Here is a 17,887-nt window from a genome sequence, read left to right as displayed (position 1 = left end):
TGAAACGTGCTTGTTTGACGACGGTGGACTTGGTACTGTGAGGGAGCAGGACCCTGTCTTAGAGTAACAGCAGTTGTAGTTCGTGGACATCTCTTAACGAGAATGGAATTAATATTTTCACAAATGGTCATAGGTTGATTGTCGTCGGGACAAGACAGCCTGCAATGCAGAATGCAAGTTGTCGACCAAACCAAAAAAAAAAAAAAAAAAAAAAAAAAAAAAAAAAAAAAAAAAAAAAAAAAAAAAAAAAAAAAAAAAAAAAAAAAAAAAAAAAAAAAAAAAAAAAAAAAAAGTCAATTAGTAAGAAAAGTTACAAGAGAATCTAGTTAGAACCATAAGATAAATTCATACAGTAGGAAAGAATCCTCAATCATTAAAAATAGAACAATGATTGAGAGAATAATATCAAAATCTGTGGATAAGACGTTAGGAAAATTAAAATGAATTAGGAAACATAGCTAGAGATAGTAAGCAACAGATAAGATTTAGGTATGTCAGTTATAGTCCGTCTGTTAAACACTCTTGGAGGGAATAAGTGGGAATATAATGTACATCCACAGACCAAATATACATCCCAAACAATGTAGGATGTCTTCAGGCTGCAAAGATATACTGGCCTGCAGCTTGAACTGTGGGACCTGCTGGTGAGCTGAACCACACTCGGGTGGCAACTCAGATTCCCCATGACTGTCTCATTGAGAGATAGGTGTTCGTCACCCAGCTAAAGGGGTGCCTTTTAGGTATTTCTGGCTAAACCGATGAACACAGGAATGCCAAATTTGGAGAGACCAAGCCCCTCACTGGCTTTGGAGTACAAGGTACATAGGGGAAATCTCAGCCCATAAAGGTGCATTCTCCTTTCATACTACTCTCTCCTATCTCTAATTTTCACATTTTTTCGCCTTGAAGCTAGATGTGGTAGCACATCAAACTTCAGTATTCGTCACCTAGTCATAGATTGCCTGGCTAAACCGACGAATAAAAGGATGCCCATTGCGAACAAACAGGCCCTCACTTACTTTAAGGTATAAAGTACATAGGGAAGTCTCGCCCAATGAGGAGCATTCTCACTTTAATTAATTTTTACCTTTTTACTCTCACTATATTTCAATTTTTCCACACTATCCTGTCTTATCTTTTGTGATCTTGAAGTGAGAGGTCAGGGGACATCGGTCTGCTTCCAAGTAGAATGTAGTTGCGTTCTCCATATTGGATGCTCTCTCTATATCCATATGAGAGGGGTAACTGTATTTACATGAGTAGTCTCAGTCACCCAAGGTACGACCACACTTAACAATATGTATATCTGGTGGAAAATGAAGAACCAGATATAAGGCAATAATAGAGCCCAGTCCACTTCAATATTAAAGATTGCTATAACAGCCTTTACGGCAGATAGAAATAGCAAAAAATGACAGAATGAGCTTGTAGCCAGGACGTAACTGAAATGTGCTTGTAGACGACAAGGACCTGTACTGTGAGTGGGTGGACCTTGTAAGAGAGTGGCAGCAGTTGCGGTTCGTGGATATCTCTTCACGAGTATGTAGTTAATATTTTCACAAAATGGTCATAGGTTGATTGTCGACGGGACAAGACAGCTTGCAATGTAGAATGCAAGTTGTTGACCAACCCAAAAAAAGTTGTTCCTTAAAAGAAATCAAGAATAATTACATTAGTTACAATAATAATATGTAAACATCACTAATTGAACATCTAATACACAAAATAAACTGGAGGGTTAGGAAGAGGTTAAATGACAGCACTTGCATGTAAATATAAACAATGATCAGGTGAAGAGAAGGAAAGACGAGCACAGCATAGGGATTATGAGTATGATTGAAAGATAGAGTTTTCGCGACAGGAATTAGATCTAGAACAAGTAGGGCTTAGATGAATTAACTTCATACCTGGCGTAAGGACAAGCAGGAGGACTCCACGACTTCAGAAGGATGATGCAGCGCCTGAAAGAGGAGAGACACAGCGACAAGGCATAAAGTATTGAATAGATACGCACCTGAGCAGCAATGGAAAAAACCACAACGTGCCGGACATCGGAAAATTCCATAGCAGATGATCTGAAATACACCAAAGGATTAAATTCAGTTATTAGTATATTTACTTACGGCAGTGTTGATGATGACAGCAGGGATCTCCATTTCACAAATTAGACAGATGATGATTAGACTAGAATTTGAGTAATAAATTAGATAATATAAAACAGAAGAGATCATAGGAGATGTGCTTTCCAATGCACCTTCATATAGTAAGGGAAGAATAGATCATGATAAGAAGTTTAAAAATGAAGGAAGATATTAATAGGAACACAATAGAGATAGATTTGAATTCAATTAGCAAGAAAAGTTACAAGAGAATCTAGTTAGAACCATAAGATAAATTCATACAGTAGGAAAGAATCCTCAATCATTAAAAATGGAACAATGATTGAGAGAATAATATCAAAGTCTGTGGATAAGGCTTTAGGAAAATTAAAAATGAATTAGGAAACATAGCTAGAGATAGTAAGTAGCAGATAAGACTTAGGTATGTCAGTTATAGTCCGTCTGTTAAACACTCTTGGAGGGAATAAGTGTTAATATAATGTACTTCCACAGACCAAATATACATCCCAAACAATGTAGGATGTCTTCAGGCTGCAAAGATATACTGGCCTGCAGCTTGAACTGTGGGACCTGCTGGTGAGCTGAACCACACTCGGGTGGCAACTCAGATTCCCCATGACTGTCTCATTGAGAGATAGGTGTTCGTCACCCAGCTAAAGGGGTGCCTTTTAGGTATTTCTGGCTAAACCGATGAACACAGGAATGCCAAATTTGGAGAGACCAAGCCCCTCACTGGCTTTGGAGTACAAGGTACATAGGGGAAATCTCAGCCCATAAAGGTGCATTCTCCTTTCATACTACTCTCTCCTATCTCTAATTTTCACATTTTTTCGCCTTGAAGCTAGATGTGGTAGCACATCAAACTTCAGTATTCGTCACCTAGTCATAGATTGCCTGGCTAAACCGACGAATAAAAGGATGCCCATTGCGAACAAACAGGCCCTCACTTACTTTAAGGTATAAAGTACATAGGGAAGTGTCGCCCAATGAGGAGCATTCTCACTTTAATTTTTTACCTTTTTACTCTCACTATATTTCAATTTTCCACACTATCCTGTCTTATCTTTTGTGATCTTGAAGTGAGAGGTCGGAGGACATCGGTCTGCTTCCAAGTAGAATGTAGTTGCGGTCTCCATATTGGATGCTCTCTCTTTATCCATATGAGAGGGGTAACTGTATTTACATGAGTAGTCTCAGTCACCCATGGTACGACCACACTTAACAATATGTATATCTGGTGGTAAATGAAGAACCAGATATTAGGCAAAAATAGAACCCAGTTCACTTCAATAGTAATATTTGCTATAACAGCTTTTCACGGCAGATAAAGATATAGCAATACGATAATATGAGCCGGTAGCCAGAACGCAACTGAAACGTGCTTGCTTGACGACGGTGGACTTGGTACTGTGAGGGAGCAGGACCCTGTCTTAGAGTAACAGCAGTTGTAGTTCGTGGACATCTCTTAACGAGAATGGAGTTAAGAACTCACACAAAATGGTCATAGGTTGATTGTCGTCGGGACAAGACAGCTTGCAATGTAGAATGCAAGTTGTTGACCAAACCAAAAAAAGTTGATCCTTATTTGAGTCGCTGGGGGTTGAACGGATAGTGCTCAGCTGATTACGAGGAGAGACCCCTGAAATAGTGCCTCCTTAGGTCAGAAAAAAGCTGATGAGAACAGCACAATCCACACGTTCTACGGCCTTGACTCGTGCCTGCACGTCAGCCTCCTATTTCACTAGGAAATAGGATAGGTGACCATTTGTCTTATCTAACTCAGTACGAAAATAGCAATATGAGCACATAGGTAAGAGAAGGTATGATATAATAGCTAGTAGAACAGATAATGAGGTAATAAGGATCGTACAAGTCCGCTAAGTCAACAAAAGTCCAAACTCAGAATGTAGAAGTACAGCCTGCATTTACCCAATGCAAGAGCCCACCACTTACACATCAACAAAATACCATACACATAAAGAAAGCAACGGTAAAAAACCGGAACATATGAAACTGGAACAAGCAGTATAAAAACAAGGAATGGCCGAAGAATGGTCCAATTCATACTGGAAGTTCAAGAGGAACAGTTGTTTATGTAAAAAGTGTAGTGGTAATAAGTGATATACAAGGTGCTTGGCAATACTCTACTTATCTATGGAAGGCAGCGTTGGACCAATGATGCAGCCAATCCAGGAGGAAGGTCTCGCACATAGGAAGGACGTATTGAGGAAAAGATACACCGAGGGAAGCAACAAACCACGAAGCGAAAGATGAAGCGTACACAAATAAAAACTGAGTTGACAGAGGACAAGGTACGTGGGCATGGTTTTTTGGGTATCTCAATTTAGATTAGGAAAACAGGGAAAGATTCAAATTAAGTATAGGAAACGTAGGAATATCTCTCTAAAATGAAGTTTTCACTTTACTCTACTTTACTTTGATTATCGGGACGTTGAGTCCCCACTCAATTGATCTGTATTATTTCCAAATTTACAAGTTAGGGGCCCACACATTAGGTTCTTCTTATAAAAAGGGCCATTAGGTCAATCTAAAACACCCCCGGTAGTTGCACAATAAAGCCTACTGATGAGACTCCTTGGACAGAGTCGAAATACGTATATAGGCGTCCACTCTAAGTTTTCCACAAGTAGATGTTGTATTCAAGGGCAAAGCTGCACAGGCGGCATATATAAGCCAAGAAGATAACTTCACGTTCAACAACATCAACAAATCACTATAATCTTTAGAATAGTTCTTTCTGATAAATACACCACCTTTCTTTCAAGGGTCACTACAATCAAAACAAATGACCATTTAGGAGACTTATGATAATTAACATTTGACTATCATTAATGTAGAAACGCGCACAAGAAGTGTTTGCTCAAATTGCACACCGACACCGTAAAAGAGTAATAGATCAATAATTAAGTCATAGGTTCAAGCAATGAAACAATACCAGATTTAGAACACGTATATATCTTTATTAAATAATTACCTTTACATTTCACATATTTTAATTAGAATTTCGCTGGATATGGGACAAGATGATCACGCATGAATTGATCCGGTCCGATGTCGAGGGAATTTTCCTTAAAAGAAATCAAGAATAATTACATTAGTTACAATAATAATATGTAAACATCACTAATTGAACATCTAATACACAAAATAAACTGGAGGGTTAGGAAGAGGTTAAATGACAGCACTTGCATGTAAATATAAACAATGATCAGGTGAAGAGAAGGAAAGACGAGCACAGCATAGGGATTATGAGTATGATTGAAAGATAGAGTTTTCGCGACAGGAATTAGATCTAGAACAAGTAGGGCTTAGATGAATTAACTTCATACCTGGCGTAAGGACAAGCAGGAGGACTCCACGACTTCAGAAGGATGATGCAGCGCCTGAAAGAGGAGAGACACAGCGACAAGGCATAAAGTATTGAATAGATACGCACCTGAGCAGCAATGGAAAAAACCACAACGTGCCGGACATCGGAAAATTCCATAGCAGATGATCTGAAATACACCAAAGGATTAAATTCAGTTATTAGTATATTTACTTACGGCAGTGTTGATGATGACAGCAGGGATCTCCATTTCACAAATTAGACAGATGATGATTAGACTAGAATTTGAGTAATAAATTAGATAATATAAAACAGAAGAGATCATAGGAGATGTGCTTTCCAATGCACCTTCATATAGTAAGGGAAGAATAGATCATGATAAGAAGTTTAAAAATGAAGGAAGATATTAATAGGAACACAATAGAGATAGATTTGAATTCAATTAGCAAGAAAAGTTACAAGAGAATCTAGTTAGAACCATAAGATAAATTCATACAGTAGGAAAGAATCCTCAATCATTAAAAATGGAACAATGATTGAGAGAATAATATCAAAGTCTGTGGATAAGGCTTTAGGAAAATTAAAAATGAATTAGGAAACATAGCTAGAGATAGTAAGTAGCAGATAAGACTTAGGTATGTCAGTTATAGTCCGTCTGTTAAACACTCTTGGAGGAAATAAGTGTTAATATAATGTACTTCCACAGACCAAATATACATCCCAAACAATGTAGGATGTCTTCAGGCTGCAAAGATATACTGGCCTGCAGCTTGAACTGTGGGACCTGCTGGTGAGCTGAACCACACTCGGGTGGCAACTCAGATTCCCCATGACTGTCTCATTGAGAGATAGGTGTTCGTCACCCAGCTAAAGGGGTGCCTTTTAGGTATTTCTGGCTAAACCGATGAACACAGGAATGCCAAATTTGGAGAGACCAAGCCCCTCACTGGCTTTGGAGTACAAGGTACATAGGGGAAATCTCAGCCCATAAAGGTGCATTCTCCTTTCATACTACTCTCTCCTATCTCTAATTTTCACATTTTTTCGCCTTGAAGCTAGATGTGGTAGCACATCAAACTTCAGTATTCGTCACCTAGTCATAGATTGCCTGGCTAAACCGACGAATAAAAGGATGCCCATTGCGAACAAACAGGCCCTCACTTACTTTAAGGTATAAAGTACATAGGGAAGTCTCGCCCAATGAGGAGCATTCTCACTTTAATTTTTTACCTTTTTACTCTCACTATATTTCAATTTTCCACACTATCCTGTCTTATCTTTTGTGATCTTGAAGTGAGAGGTCGGAGGACATCGGTCTGCTTCCAAGTAGAATGTAGTTGCGGTCTCCATATTGGATGCTCTCTCTTTATCCATATGAGAGGGGTAACTGTATTTACATGAGTAGTCTCAGTCACCCATGGTACGACCACACTTAACAATATGTATATCTGGTGGTAAATGAAGAACCAGATATTAGGCAAAAATAGAACCCAGTTCACTTCAATAGTAATATTTGCTATAACAGCTTTTCACGGCAGATAAAGATATAGCAATACGATAATATGAGCCGGTAGCCAGAACGCAACTGAAACGTGCTTGTTTGACGACGGTGGACTTGGTACTGTGAGGGAGCAGGACCCTGTCTTAGAGTAACAGCAGTTGTAGTTCGTGGACATCTCTTAACGAGAATGGAGTTAAGAACTCACACAAAATGGTCATAGGTTGATTGTCGTCGGGACAAGACAGCTTGCAATGTAGAATGCAAGTTGTTGACCAAACCAAAAAAAAAAAAAAAAAAAAAAAAAAAAAAAAAAAAAAAAAAAAAAAAAAAAAAAAAAAAAAAAAAAAAAAAAAAAAAAAAAAAAAAAAAAAAAAAAAAAAAAAAAAAAAAAAAAAAAAAAAAATGCTTCCAAGTAATATGTAGTTGTGGTCTCCATATTGGATGCTCCCTCTATATCCATATGAGAGGGGCAACTGCGTTTACATGAGTAGTCTCAGTCACCCATGGTTACGACCACACATAACAATATGTATATCTGGTGGAAAACGAAGAACCAGATATAAGGCAAGAATAAAACCCGTTGTCACTTCAATATTAAAGACTGCTATAACAACCTTTACGGTAGATAGAAATAGCAACAAACGACAGAATGAGCCTGTAGCCAGAACGTAACTGAAATGTGCTTGTAGACGACAAGGACCTGTACTGTGAGTGGGAGGACTTTGTAAGAGAGTGGCAGCAGTTGCGGTTCGTGGATATCTCTTCACGAGTATGTAGTTAATATTTTCACAAAATGGTCATAGGTTGATTGTCGACGGGACAAGACAGCTTGCAATGTAGAATGCAAGTTGTTGACCAACCCAAAAAAAGTAAATCTTATCATATTGTGCTAAATTTTCCATCGTTGCAAATTTCGTCCTTTTCATACAATTACAAACGTGATATGTTACTGATTTCTATTTTTCCCCAGCACATTTTTATAATCTACAATATAATAGATAATTCATGATGCAAATCGACAAAGTGAGAAGCTATTAAATACCTAATGAGCCGGTCCGTTTAGTATGATAATTTACAACACCAATACTTGCACAAGGTAATAGCAAATAGTTCTAAATGTTGGACAGTTTGACACAATATCGTGTAACTTTTTTCATCAACTATGCAAAAGTACTTCAGTCATTCATTATCAATTTACTTAACCGGAAAGCACGAAATGATAAACAATCCAGACACTAGACTAAAGAGAAATTGTGAAAAATTCTTCGTAATAAACTGAAGGAAATGAACTGTAAAGTAAGAATTTTGTATAAGGGTAGAAACATAAGCCATATTTAAGGTTCCGTGTGAAAAAGGATATACATTACTTTTTATGTTCTCAAATTCTAATCCTCGTTTTTCATACTTTTAAATTGTAATATTATGTGCAATATGATTAGAACCAACAAATAATAACGAACTTTCTCCCATCGGAAAATCCAGCGTTGTTCGAATGAAACAATTCGCTGTTTGTACGTTTTTCAAATCATCACATCATCACTACTGCTGCATCCTATCTTATAACTCAAAATTGAACTTTATTTGATGACCTGTATTTCATAAATATTACTAATGTATTAAAGTTTTAAAATATGACCCTAAAATAAAAGCCTTTATTCATTCTATAAATGTGTTTTACACATGAATAAAACAATAACAAAGAATGTTGAACTATGGCATCTTCCTTTGACTTTATGAGGATAACTGAGCAAGATTCTTCATTCAGCGAAACTGAGAAGCATCATCAAATATGAATAAATTGTCCTGTAAATCTGCAAGTTTGGTAGAAGGATTATAGTCAGCAAAACAAAACTGTTTATTACCAAGTGAAAACCTACTATTGCAGCAGTGTTAACATTCAAATCAGCCACTCCAACGATTTTAAGCTTCGTCATTTTCTGAGCTTTCATCAGCGTAAAACATAGCAACTTTCTATTTTCCTTTGTAGTTGAGTACCATGGAAATTGATAAATAGTGTTTACCACCTCGTCACTCTGAAAGTTAATGGTAAATATTGCGATTGGATAATTCAGTTCAATCTGGTGCTAGTTCAATGTTAAATGAAAAGAGAATTACCATAATCTCGAGAAATGTTCCGATAAGACAATAGACGAATATTTGAATAAAGTTGAATAATACGAATCCATATGCTCCTAACCAGTCGGTCTGCAAATCTAATTCAAACGCCAAAACTTTAAACATTACCCAAAAACCTTACCGTCACAGAGCAAAAAAGGTGCAGTGCCATTGCTACAGAAGAAGCCGCGATCTGAACGAACACAACGAATGAATATAAACTGTTAATCTCCGAAATATAATTATTTGTGTCTTGAGTCATAATCATACAGTTTTTGAGAATTTTTTCAAAGGCATACCTATCAATGCCAATGAATTCTTGCGTCTCATCAAATGCTGCCTTCTGGAGCTCAATTAACGTATAAACATAAAATACAAATGTACAAAATATCACATCATGTAAAATATTGCCGATATATCCAAGGAAGATGTCCACAAATTGGCTTATATAATTCACAATATAGATCTTTGCAGATGCCTGACTCATTGGATGTCCTATAAACTGTATTTCAAAAAATAATTCAACTTTATTCAGATAGAAAAACGAATATGCTGGGTAAACTGCAACGATGAGAATAATGAATACGAATAAAGCGGTAGCCCGCTTCATTGTGGTAAAATATTTTTCGGTAGATGTTTGCATAATGGTTTTCCTTCTTGCACTTCCTTCAATGTTTACGATATACAATTTCCGGACAAAAATAAGAAGGCTTTCTTGACGTTTTTGAGTTTTAACTGTAGAGTAAAGCTTTGCTACTCCCTAAAATATAGTGTAGCGGCTTATTCATAAATCTCGAGCACATTCGGCGACATACTTACTGTGATTGCTATCATAGAAGCTCCAATACATTTTAAAAGCAACGTGAAATCATGACGGACAATATATATTGTGTACAATACGCTTATACTCGCCAATACAATCGCGCTTATGCAAATTATAATTCTGCAATTCCACACATTATTTCTGAAGAAATCAATGCCCACTACTTTAGCAACTGCATAAAGCCACTGGCAAATCTTATCATATTGCTCTAAACTTTCCATCGCTGTAATTTCGACCCCTCGACACAATCTCGAAAGTCACCTATTACTAGTTTGCTTTTTTCGCTACAAGCATTTATATAAATGCTGGCATATTGTAAATAATTCATGGTGTAAACTGAGGGAGTGTGGAACTATTAAATCACACCGGTAAGGAAACAATAATAATCTATGAAATAAATGATTGCATAATAAAAAAGCAATTACAATCAAAACCGGATATAGTGACGGAGTCGGAAAATTTGGTCGTTATATTCATTATATCCAGTACGTCGTTTCCGTCCAAATTTAAAAGTTAAATAGACAAACAAGTTGTTGAATCATTTAATTTTTTAATAATTAGAAGGGATCTTAAATATTCGGTACAAAACGTAAATATTTAAATTTATTTGTATATGACCTAAAAAATGTGTCATATGCAAATACATATGTACATTAATTTTCCTCATTTGCAGGTGTTTTTCTTTGCAAAGCCATTTAAGGAGAGAAAGAGACGTAAGTAAATTAGTCCGAGAAAATCAAATACGTGTCGACACGGTAAATATTGCACTCTGCATGGAAACACCGAGAAGCTCGCAAGAGCTCTTCGGAATAGGCGCTTCGTTTTCTGCGCTCTACAAGAAATTCGATGGTCTGGTGCCAAAACTGCGACATAGAACGCGAATGCGGTAAAAATAGCAATAACCGCCTCTATTTTGGTAGTCCACATACTCAACACGGTGTTGGCATTGACATCTCATGGCGTTCCCGTTATGCCATTAAAGAAGTTGAACGATTTGATGACTGGCTGATGAAGCTCACCAGTATATCAGCTGATCGTACTATTTACTTCTTTACCGCATATGCTCCACAGACATGTCGACCTGATGCCGAGAAAGATGCCTTCTGGTACCTCCTCGATTGAAAGGCCTGTGAGGTGCTTGCTGATGGCTATATCATCATTGCAGGCGGCCTTAATGGTAATGTGGGTGAAAAGGCAGACGGGAATAGATGCCTTGGGGGAAAAGGGTTTGGAACGCGCAATGACGGTGGCGAGCGTATAGTCGATTTTGCGGACACCATGACCGTGGTTCATCAAACCATTGTCTGACTTTGCAACATTGGGAGCGGAAACAGTAAAACGCAAGTCAACTATATAAAGCGTCAATATCGGCTGTTGAGTGCTGTCTTGCAAATCAAGCCACCCATAAAACAGCGAGAGCAATGCACTGGCCCGCCGCACTTTTAATGGTGGCGATTTCGCCAAAAGGAAGAAAAATTGATCACACTTACGCGATCACCAACCGTTACGAATGTCGAACTAAGTTAAAGAGCCGATCCACAATCCTGTGCAACCCTTGGGTGCACCAGGCCAGGTAAGCGGTTCATCAACCGAGATACTTGGCTTCTTGAGGGCGATGTTGAAATGAAAGTTCGTGAAAAGAAACGCCTCTAATAGTTTTTCGACAATAAAACGCTGGACAATTATCAAATTTACAAGAATGCCAAACGGGAAGCAAAGAAAACGATCGCAGTCATCAGAGGGGTTCATTACAAGGATATATACGACAAACTGGACACTCGGGATGGTGACTGAGATCTGTACCGACTTGGTAAAAGTCGACACGAACGCACACAGGATATCGAACATTTCTGATACGTTAATGACAAGCACACGGTACTTTTCTTACCAACCGACGGCGAAAATATTTCGAGCAGATTTCAACGGAAAACATTGTTTATCCTTCACTTCCACAATCATTGCCGACGTTTGGAGCAATTCCATCTCTCAGCGCTACTGAAGTCGAGGAAGCAATAAAATGAATGAAATTGGCGAAAACAACAGGGTCTAACTACATCCCATCTGAGCTCTGTCCCATCCAGAAGCTGTACCATACCATGAAGATGGTATTCACATTCTTGATAAATGTTTCGCGAAATCGTTCAAATAACCGTGACCCAAGCCGGATTTGTCAAGAATTGCGGAACAATTGACGTAACACACGCTGCCGGTTACTCATGGAGAAATACCGTGAGAAGCATCGCCCTCTTTACATTGTATTTCTGTATCTGGAGAAATCGTCTGCCCGTGTGCCACACGAACCCACCTGGTATGCTCTTCGACAAAACCTATAGCCAGAAGAACTCGTCCGCCTGGTTAAATTGCTCTATCACGATCCGGCAAGTAAAGTTCGAAGTATGACGGGTATATTAACCGGGCGTCTAATAGAAGAAATGATGTCAAGCAACTTATACAAAAATGGAATGATCGCCTGGATCGATGCAACACCTTCTCAGATTGAATCTGAATAGAACAGAATTTTTGATGACCGATCCAAATGAAACAGGCACTAGGCAGTACCCCCCACAGCAAATATTATTGTCGATACTAAAACCCTTGATGTTTAGTAGCTTACTTTTCTATCACTTATAAGAATCATACAATGTGTCACATCCACGTTATCTTTGACACCAAGACTACATTTTTCCTTTTTTTTTGGTTTTCGGATTTTTGATGACTAACAATTCCCAGATAAGTATTGCAAAACAAATTAAATATACTACTATTTCAACACATAGCCGTAGTCAATACCTCGAGAGTTGCTACTAAACTGACTCTTTAAGCTTCAATGTGAAGGGATTTGCAAATTAGATTTTGAAAACAAATAATCACTTTATTTCAAATTGCTTCTCTCGGATGATATGATTATGATTGTTCTACTTCTATCTTGATGTATACAAATCTTTCGAAATAACAGACAATTTAGATAACGTTTCACTCCTTTCTCATTCTGCTGTGATATATATATTTAACCATATTTCTTTTTCCGGACATTTTATACCATTTCATTAATTAAAAGTTTCATATCCAATTTGTTGGAGATATTTCTTTGTCCGCCTTATCTACTTTCTATTCTATTGATAACAAATTAACAAATATACATTTTTAGAAGTGTTGCGAAGAGTAGATTCGAATGATATTCTGAAACTACTTTTCGTAGAAAACTTATTCTCTCCTCAAATATGTTGTTCGCCTTCATTCCTGTTTACAATTTTTTAACTAATTTTGGATGTGAAATAAACGTTCACTTGCTCAACTTGACAGAAAAGACATTACACAATTCTATGGTATGATGAAGAAAACACATGTCTAAATGCAAATATTTTGCTGTTTATAACATCAATTGAATTGCTCACAGTACTTCACTCTTGATTTTGTTTTATGTTTTTAACATTTGTTACTTTCATTATTTATATTTAGAAAATCTGATTTCCCCTATAAATATGACAATATTTTCGAATTTGATTATAAACGTTTTTATCTCTAGTCTATTGATTACGAATTCAAAATATATGAACAGAAATAAATATTAATCGCGAGAACAGCAAAGGCAAAGACAATACATTCATTAAATAAAAGCATAATTGTAACACCACCTTCGTAAATATATAAATTAGTTCAACACGATTATCTGTTGCTCGGTTCTCGCAGTTCTATGTTGCTATCACTTCAACATAATTCGCTGGATAGAGGCCTACTCTTCCATTCTTTCGCCCTTTGCACCAGCCTTGTTCATCTTCATCTTCCAATTTCTCGAAAATATCACCTAAAATTGTTGAATATTTTTTAACAGCCGTTTTGATGCAAAGTAGAAAAAGTTTTACCTTGTTTAAATGTTAGCTCGTCACTTTCAGCTCCTTCATAATCATAGAGAGCTTTCACCGGAACTCCAGGCTCACCATTGTCAACAAGTACATTATCACCATCGCCTTCATCCCATTCCTCTTCCTCAAATGGATTTGCTTCCGATTTATTTGTGCCATTTCTAGAGAAAATAAACCTTCAGTTACATAGAGAACAAGAAGCAAAAAAAAAAACAAATTTACGTTATTGTTGAAGTTCGGTTATTTGGTGAATGAGGGCCTTGAGCATTTTCCGATTTCGGTGAGTCGTTGTTTGCAACGACTGTACTGCTTTTTGCCGAATTTCGATTACTCATATTTGCTGTGTTTCGACTGATACTATTTTTAGTTGATGGCGGCGGATATTCCTAATAAATTATTTGAAAGTTTTACATTTATATTAGAAACAAAGCTAATAATATTAGTTGAAGCAGACAAAGTGTTTAATTTGAATTAAAATAAGCGTTTTTTATCAGTTTCTTAGCCATATATCTAAATGTATCTTCACAGAGTCTCCGCATAATGTAACTGCATTATTACAGCAAAATTCCAAAGAATTGTAAAATGTAAAGCGGAAATTCATAAATGGATAAATTTGACCAACATAAAATAAAAAATGCAAATTGAACTTAAACAACATGCGTACATGCAAGTCTTCGGCAACAGGCCGTTGATTAATAAGGGTTATTGGCGCTGCAGGCAGGGCTTCCTTCGATTTGTTTCCCTTAGCGATGTCTCGAAATTCTTCAGTGTATTCCTAAAATTTGAGGTTTTAGAGGAGTTTAAAATGAAAAACAAGTATTCACACGGTGAAATAAAACCGATTATTTAAGTTTACTCGTAAAATAAAGTTATTTAGAAAATGTATATCAGATTGTTCAAAATCAGTTTTGCCGTTCGATAAGACAAAATTTTGTGGTTTGAAATATATTTTCTTATCTAATATATGATATTATCCCTTAACTTGAATACATTTGCTACAGCCGTCTTCTAATTTTTATTTCTATCTTTGATTTGAGAACCTTACCTCTTCGATGAAAATTTATTGCCAGACATGAATTACTTAGATGTAAGTGCCGCTAGACATCGGGGGGAACTGAATTTTTTGAGCTGTGTAAGAAATGGGAAAATTTGTTTTCTTCTGGTAACCCGGCATTTTTCCGCGGATTTTTATATCCAGTAACTCCAAAATATTACAATAATATCATCGTCATCAACGACACAACAACTGGGTTCCAATCTAGATATTTTTTTAGTAAGACAGTTGAAACATCCGGGTTTTGTGCCCGATCCATCAAATCAGTATCCTAGCAACTATCTCTCTATCTGTTGTAAGGTCTGCCACGTCTTCGTGTTTCTACCATAGATGTTGCCCGGTCGTAATATCGCTTATAAATTTCTACGTTGTATAGACTACGAAATAATAATTTCAGTTCATTGTGTCAGCTTCCATGTAGGACACGAGCAAAATTCCTTTTTCATCTCAAGAAGCTTTTGCTCACACTTTCTTTACCTAATTCTGGGCCTTAACTTGCTTCGAGCTAAAGTAGTGGGCTCACACCACTAGTAAGTTTTTTTTTGGTTTAAAATCATGGACGGAGGCTCTAATCTCTAGTGATGAAATGATGGATAAAATATATTTACACCATTTCTAAAACGGTCCAAATTTTGCGGAAAAATCGTATTCGAATGTCTTTGTTCCACTGTTAGGAAATGCGAAAATTCGACATTGCAGTCAGAATATTGCTTACCCTCCTTGATTCTCGAGGGTAATCACATCACTACTATTGTTTTAATGCACTTTTTACTTCACACGTGTTCATCGAACAATAGTACCATCTTGAAAAAAATTAAACGACGAGCCTAATAGAGCTATCCGTCATCGAACGACAAAACTAATTGAACAACTTGGTACGTATTAACATTCCATACTAAATATTATTAAAATATATATATAGGGAAATACAACCAATATCCCAATATTTTTCCACTGCAGAAATTACAATTTTTTAACAGTAAAAGATATTAAAAAACAAATGAGACGAAATTGAAAAAAAATCTTCCAAAAGGTTTATTCATAAATAAAAAAAAAACACAAAAACAAACTCAAACCAACATAGAGTGACGTTCCAGATGAAAGAAAAAATTGAAGAATATTTCTTACCACAAATGTTGGCCAGTTCATAGCCATATTGTCCCCATGAGTATTTGCCCACCACTTTAGATCTTTTTGGTCATCGGCATTAGTAATCGTATGATGGAATTCTTCATAGATTTGTGGCAAACTAAGTGATAAATAAGAAAGAAGAAGGAAAATATAAATTTTTGAATGATGATTTATTCTAAAAAAAAATGAAATGTCGAGAGTTCTCTTGAATTTTGTTTAGTTGAATATATGTGCTTTCGAAAGCATATAAATATATTATTCCAAGGTATTAATATAATAGAAATCCATGCATTCAAGAAAATGAATCTGATAAATAATAATTAGAACGAAAAGCAGTGCGAGCCAATACGAAAATAATAGAAAAATTACCTCGTTTCCTTCGTTATGTCTAAAGCAGCATGTATTAAAAACAAAACTTCCTTGAAGAATTTTAGACGGACTGACTCCATCTTTTGGCACTGGTCGAATACTGCACTCATTGCTTCCATATAGATAGGATTATGTTTATTTATCTCTGATAAAGCTTGTTCATACTTTTCTCGACATTTTTGAACCTCATCTTTAGTTTTCTGTACCCGATCGTGCATTTTCTTGACCTGAAATACAAATATAGGTTGTAAATATTTGGGTTCTTCAATTCAGCTAGTGGTGAAGATATTGTATTGGTGATTTCATAATTCATTTCGCAGTTCGTAATAAATAGGTTAATTAAATCTCACCTGATCGGGCGATAAAGAGCTATCGGCGGTGGCATTCCGTTCTTGATTTGTAGCTGTTTTCTCTGTCTTGCATGCTGCGTGATAATCTGCCTTTGCCTTTTCTACCTTCGCCAAAATTTTTGCCCATGGCTTTTGCGCCTTCTTAAACGAATCTTCCATTTCCTTGCGCTCTTTAATTTGCATCATTGTTTTGTGGAAATTATCCTTTTGCCAAGTTTTAATTTCATGCGTTATATCTTGACAAAGTTTTTCTTTGATTTTCATGTGAACGTCTGCTAATCGGTCTGCCTCTGTCAATACTGCTTTCCATGCTGCTTCAGTGGTGCCATATTCTGGACCTAGATAACGAAGAACCAAAGAAAATATATAGACAAATGTTTATATATCTTCATGTATGTTGTAGATTTGATGTGAATATTTGGATATAAATAATTAGGAACAATTGACATTTCGTTATCTGTGGTAAATATCTTAGAAGACGGCAGAACTGCTGTGCCTTGAAAAGTGTTCCAATATGTTTCTCAGTTATCAAAGTATATAAAGACCCTTCTTTTTTAACTTTTCAATTCAAGGAACCTGCCCTTAACTGGATTAAGATGATACTCTTGGTATTATCCCTGAATTAGGATTACAGCCATCATTATTTGTAAATACAAAAGTCACTATATATTATTATATTCGGCTTAAATACCTTCGTGAACCATAACTTAGTCAGTATCTATCTAATATATGAACTTATTTTGAACTACAGTACAGTATTACTTATAAAACTGTACATGGTAACCGAGTGGTAAACAACGTAAATTTTCGTTGGGTGGTAACACAGGGGTTAAGAAGTACTAAGCAAGAATTTCATTCGATATCCTATGCGCCTATATTTAGAGGAAAAAAGCTCTTCTTAACCTTAACATAAAATCATGACATTCACTGCATTCATGGGAATTCATAGTTCATACATAGGTCCACCAAATTTCGTGTCAGTAGGTATAATCGTTCTTGAGAAGTGTTAGGGGGAGAGAATAAAAAGATGTCTTTTTTACACAAAACCTTATAAAAGTGAGGATATGATGTATACGAATAGGTGAATATGTTTAAGTTCCATCCTGAGGTTCTTGATTTTCGCCAAATACAGTTGGTATCATAAGAGTTTGTATGCCATGAACAGCCGTTTTAGGTTTTTATTTCTCGCAAAGTTATGACATTTTTAATTGC

General features: G+C 36.4%; 2 protein-coding genes and 1 long non-coding RNA gene across 6 annotated transcripts in view; all 3 read right to left on the bottom strand.

Moving 5' to 3' along the window:
• Positions 1-1,905: 1,905 nt before the first annotated feature.
• Positions 1,906-6,125, bottom strand: LOC119646316. The gene is made up of 3 exons (XR_005248722.1): positions 5,471-6,125; positions 5,116-5,209; positions 1,906-2,184 (listed from the first exon to the last, which is right to left on the bottom strand). It is a non-coding gene; the product is annotated as an uncharacterized LOC119646316 (long non-coding RNA).
• Positions 6,126-8,586: 2,461 nt separating this feature from the next.
• Positions 8,587-12,602, bottom strand: LOC119647276 (odorant receptor 63a-like). 3 transcript variants are annotated; one of them, XM_038048168.1, is made up of 5 exons: positions 9,905-12,602; positions 9,228-9,845; positions 9,086-9,175; positions 8,833-9,003; positions 8,587-8,781 (listed from the first exon to the last, which is right to left on the bottom strand). In XM_038048168.1, the coding sequence occupies exons 1-5, from the start codon at positions 10,127-10,129 to the stop codon at positions 8,728-8,730; spliced, it is 1,158 nt and encodes a 385-aa protein (XP_037904096.1). In that variant the 5' UTR covers positions 10,130-12,602; the 3' UTR covers positions 8,587-8,727. The 3 variants fall into 3 exon arrangements, with proteins under 3 accessions (XP_037904096.1, XP_037904097.1, XP_037904098.1); XM_038048169.1 differs by having other exon boundaries at positions 8,848-9,003; XM_038048170.1 differs by lacking the exon at positions 9,228-9,845 and having other exon boundaries at positions 9,086-9,183.
• A 272-nt stretch (positions 12,603-12,874) lies between these two features.
• LOC119647274 (protein kinase C and casein kinase substrate in neurons protein 1) overlaps positions 12,875-17,887 on the bottom strand; it is a 30,654-nt gene continuing 25,641 nt past the window's right edge. The window contains exons 4-10 of one of the 2 annotated variants that reach the window (XM_038048165.1): positions 16,676-17,013; positions 16,326-16,552; positions 15,954-16,074; positions 14,436-14,546; positions 13,994-14,157; positions 13,772-13,932; positions 12,875-13,713 (exon numbers count right to left, since the gene is read on the bottom strand). In XM_038048165.1, coding sequence (XP_037904093.1) covers positions 13,601-13,713; positions 13,772-13,932; positions 13,994-14,157; positions 14,436-14,546; positions 15,954-16,074; positions 16,326-16,552; positions 16,676-17,013 — 1,235 coding nt within the window. In that variant the 3' untranslated portion in view covers positions 12,875-13,600. The remainder of the gene's footprint in view (positions 13,714-13,771; positions 13,933-13,993; positions 14,158-14,435; positions 14,547-15,953; positions 16,075-16,325; positions 16,553-16,675; positions 17,014-17,887) is intronic. The other variant, XM_038048166.1, reaches the window with a different exon arrangement.

This window comes from Hermetia illucens, chromosome 1 (genome assembly GCF_905115235.1).
Source record: "Hermetia illucens chromosome 1, iHerIll2.2.curated.20191125, whole genome shotgun sequence".
Taxonomy (NCBI): domain Eukaryota; kingdom Metazoa; phylum Arthropoda; class Insecta; order Diptera; family Stratiomyidae; genus Hermetia; species Hermetia illucens.
The sequence above is the reverse complement of the archived record's forward strand: the minus strand, read 5'-3'. Positions and strand labels throughout refer to the sequence as shown.

Excerpts from the sequence above, each read along its gene's own strand:
- LOC119647276 (XM_038048168.1), bottom strand. The coding sequence starts at position 10,129 with ATGGAAAGTTTAGAGCAATATGATAAGATTTGCCAGTGGCTTTATGCA. Across the intron at positions 9,846-9,904 it reads CTTCTATGATAGCAATCACA|GGAGTAGCAAAGCTTTACTC; the intron begins GTAAGTATGTCG and ends ACTATATTTTAG. Across the intron at positions 9,004-9,085 it reads GAACATTTCTCGAGATTATG|AGTGACGAGGTGGTAAACAC; the intron begins GTAATTCTCTTT and ends ATTAACTTTCAG.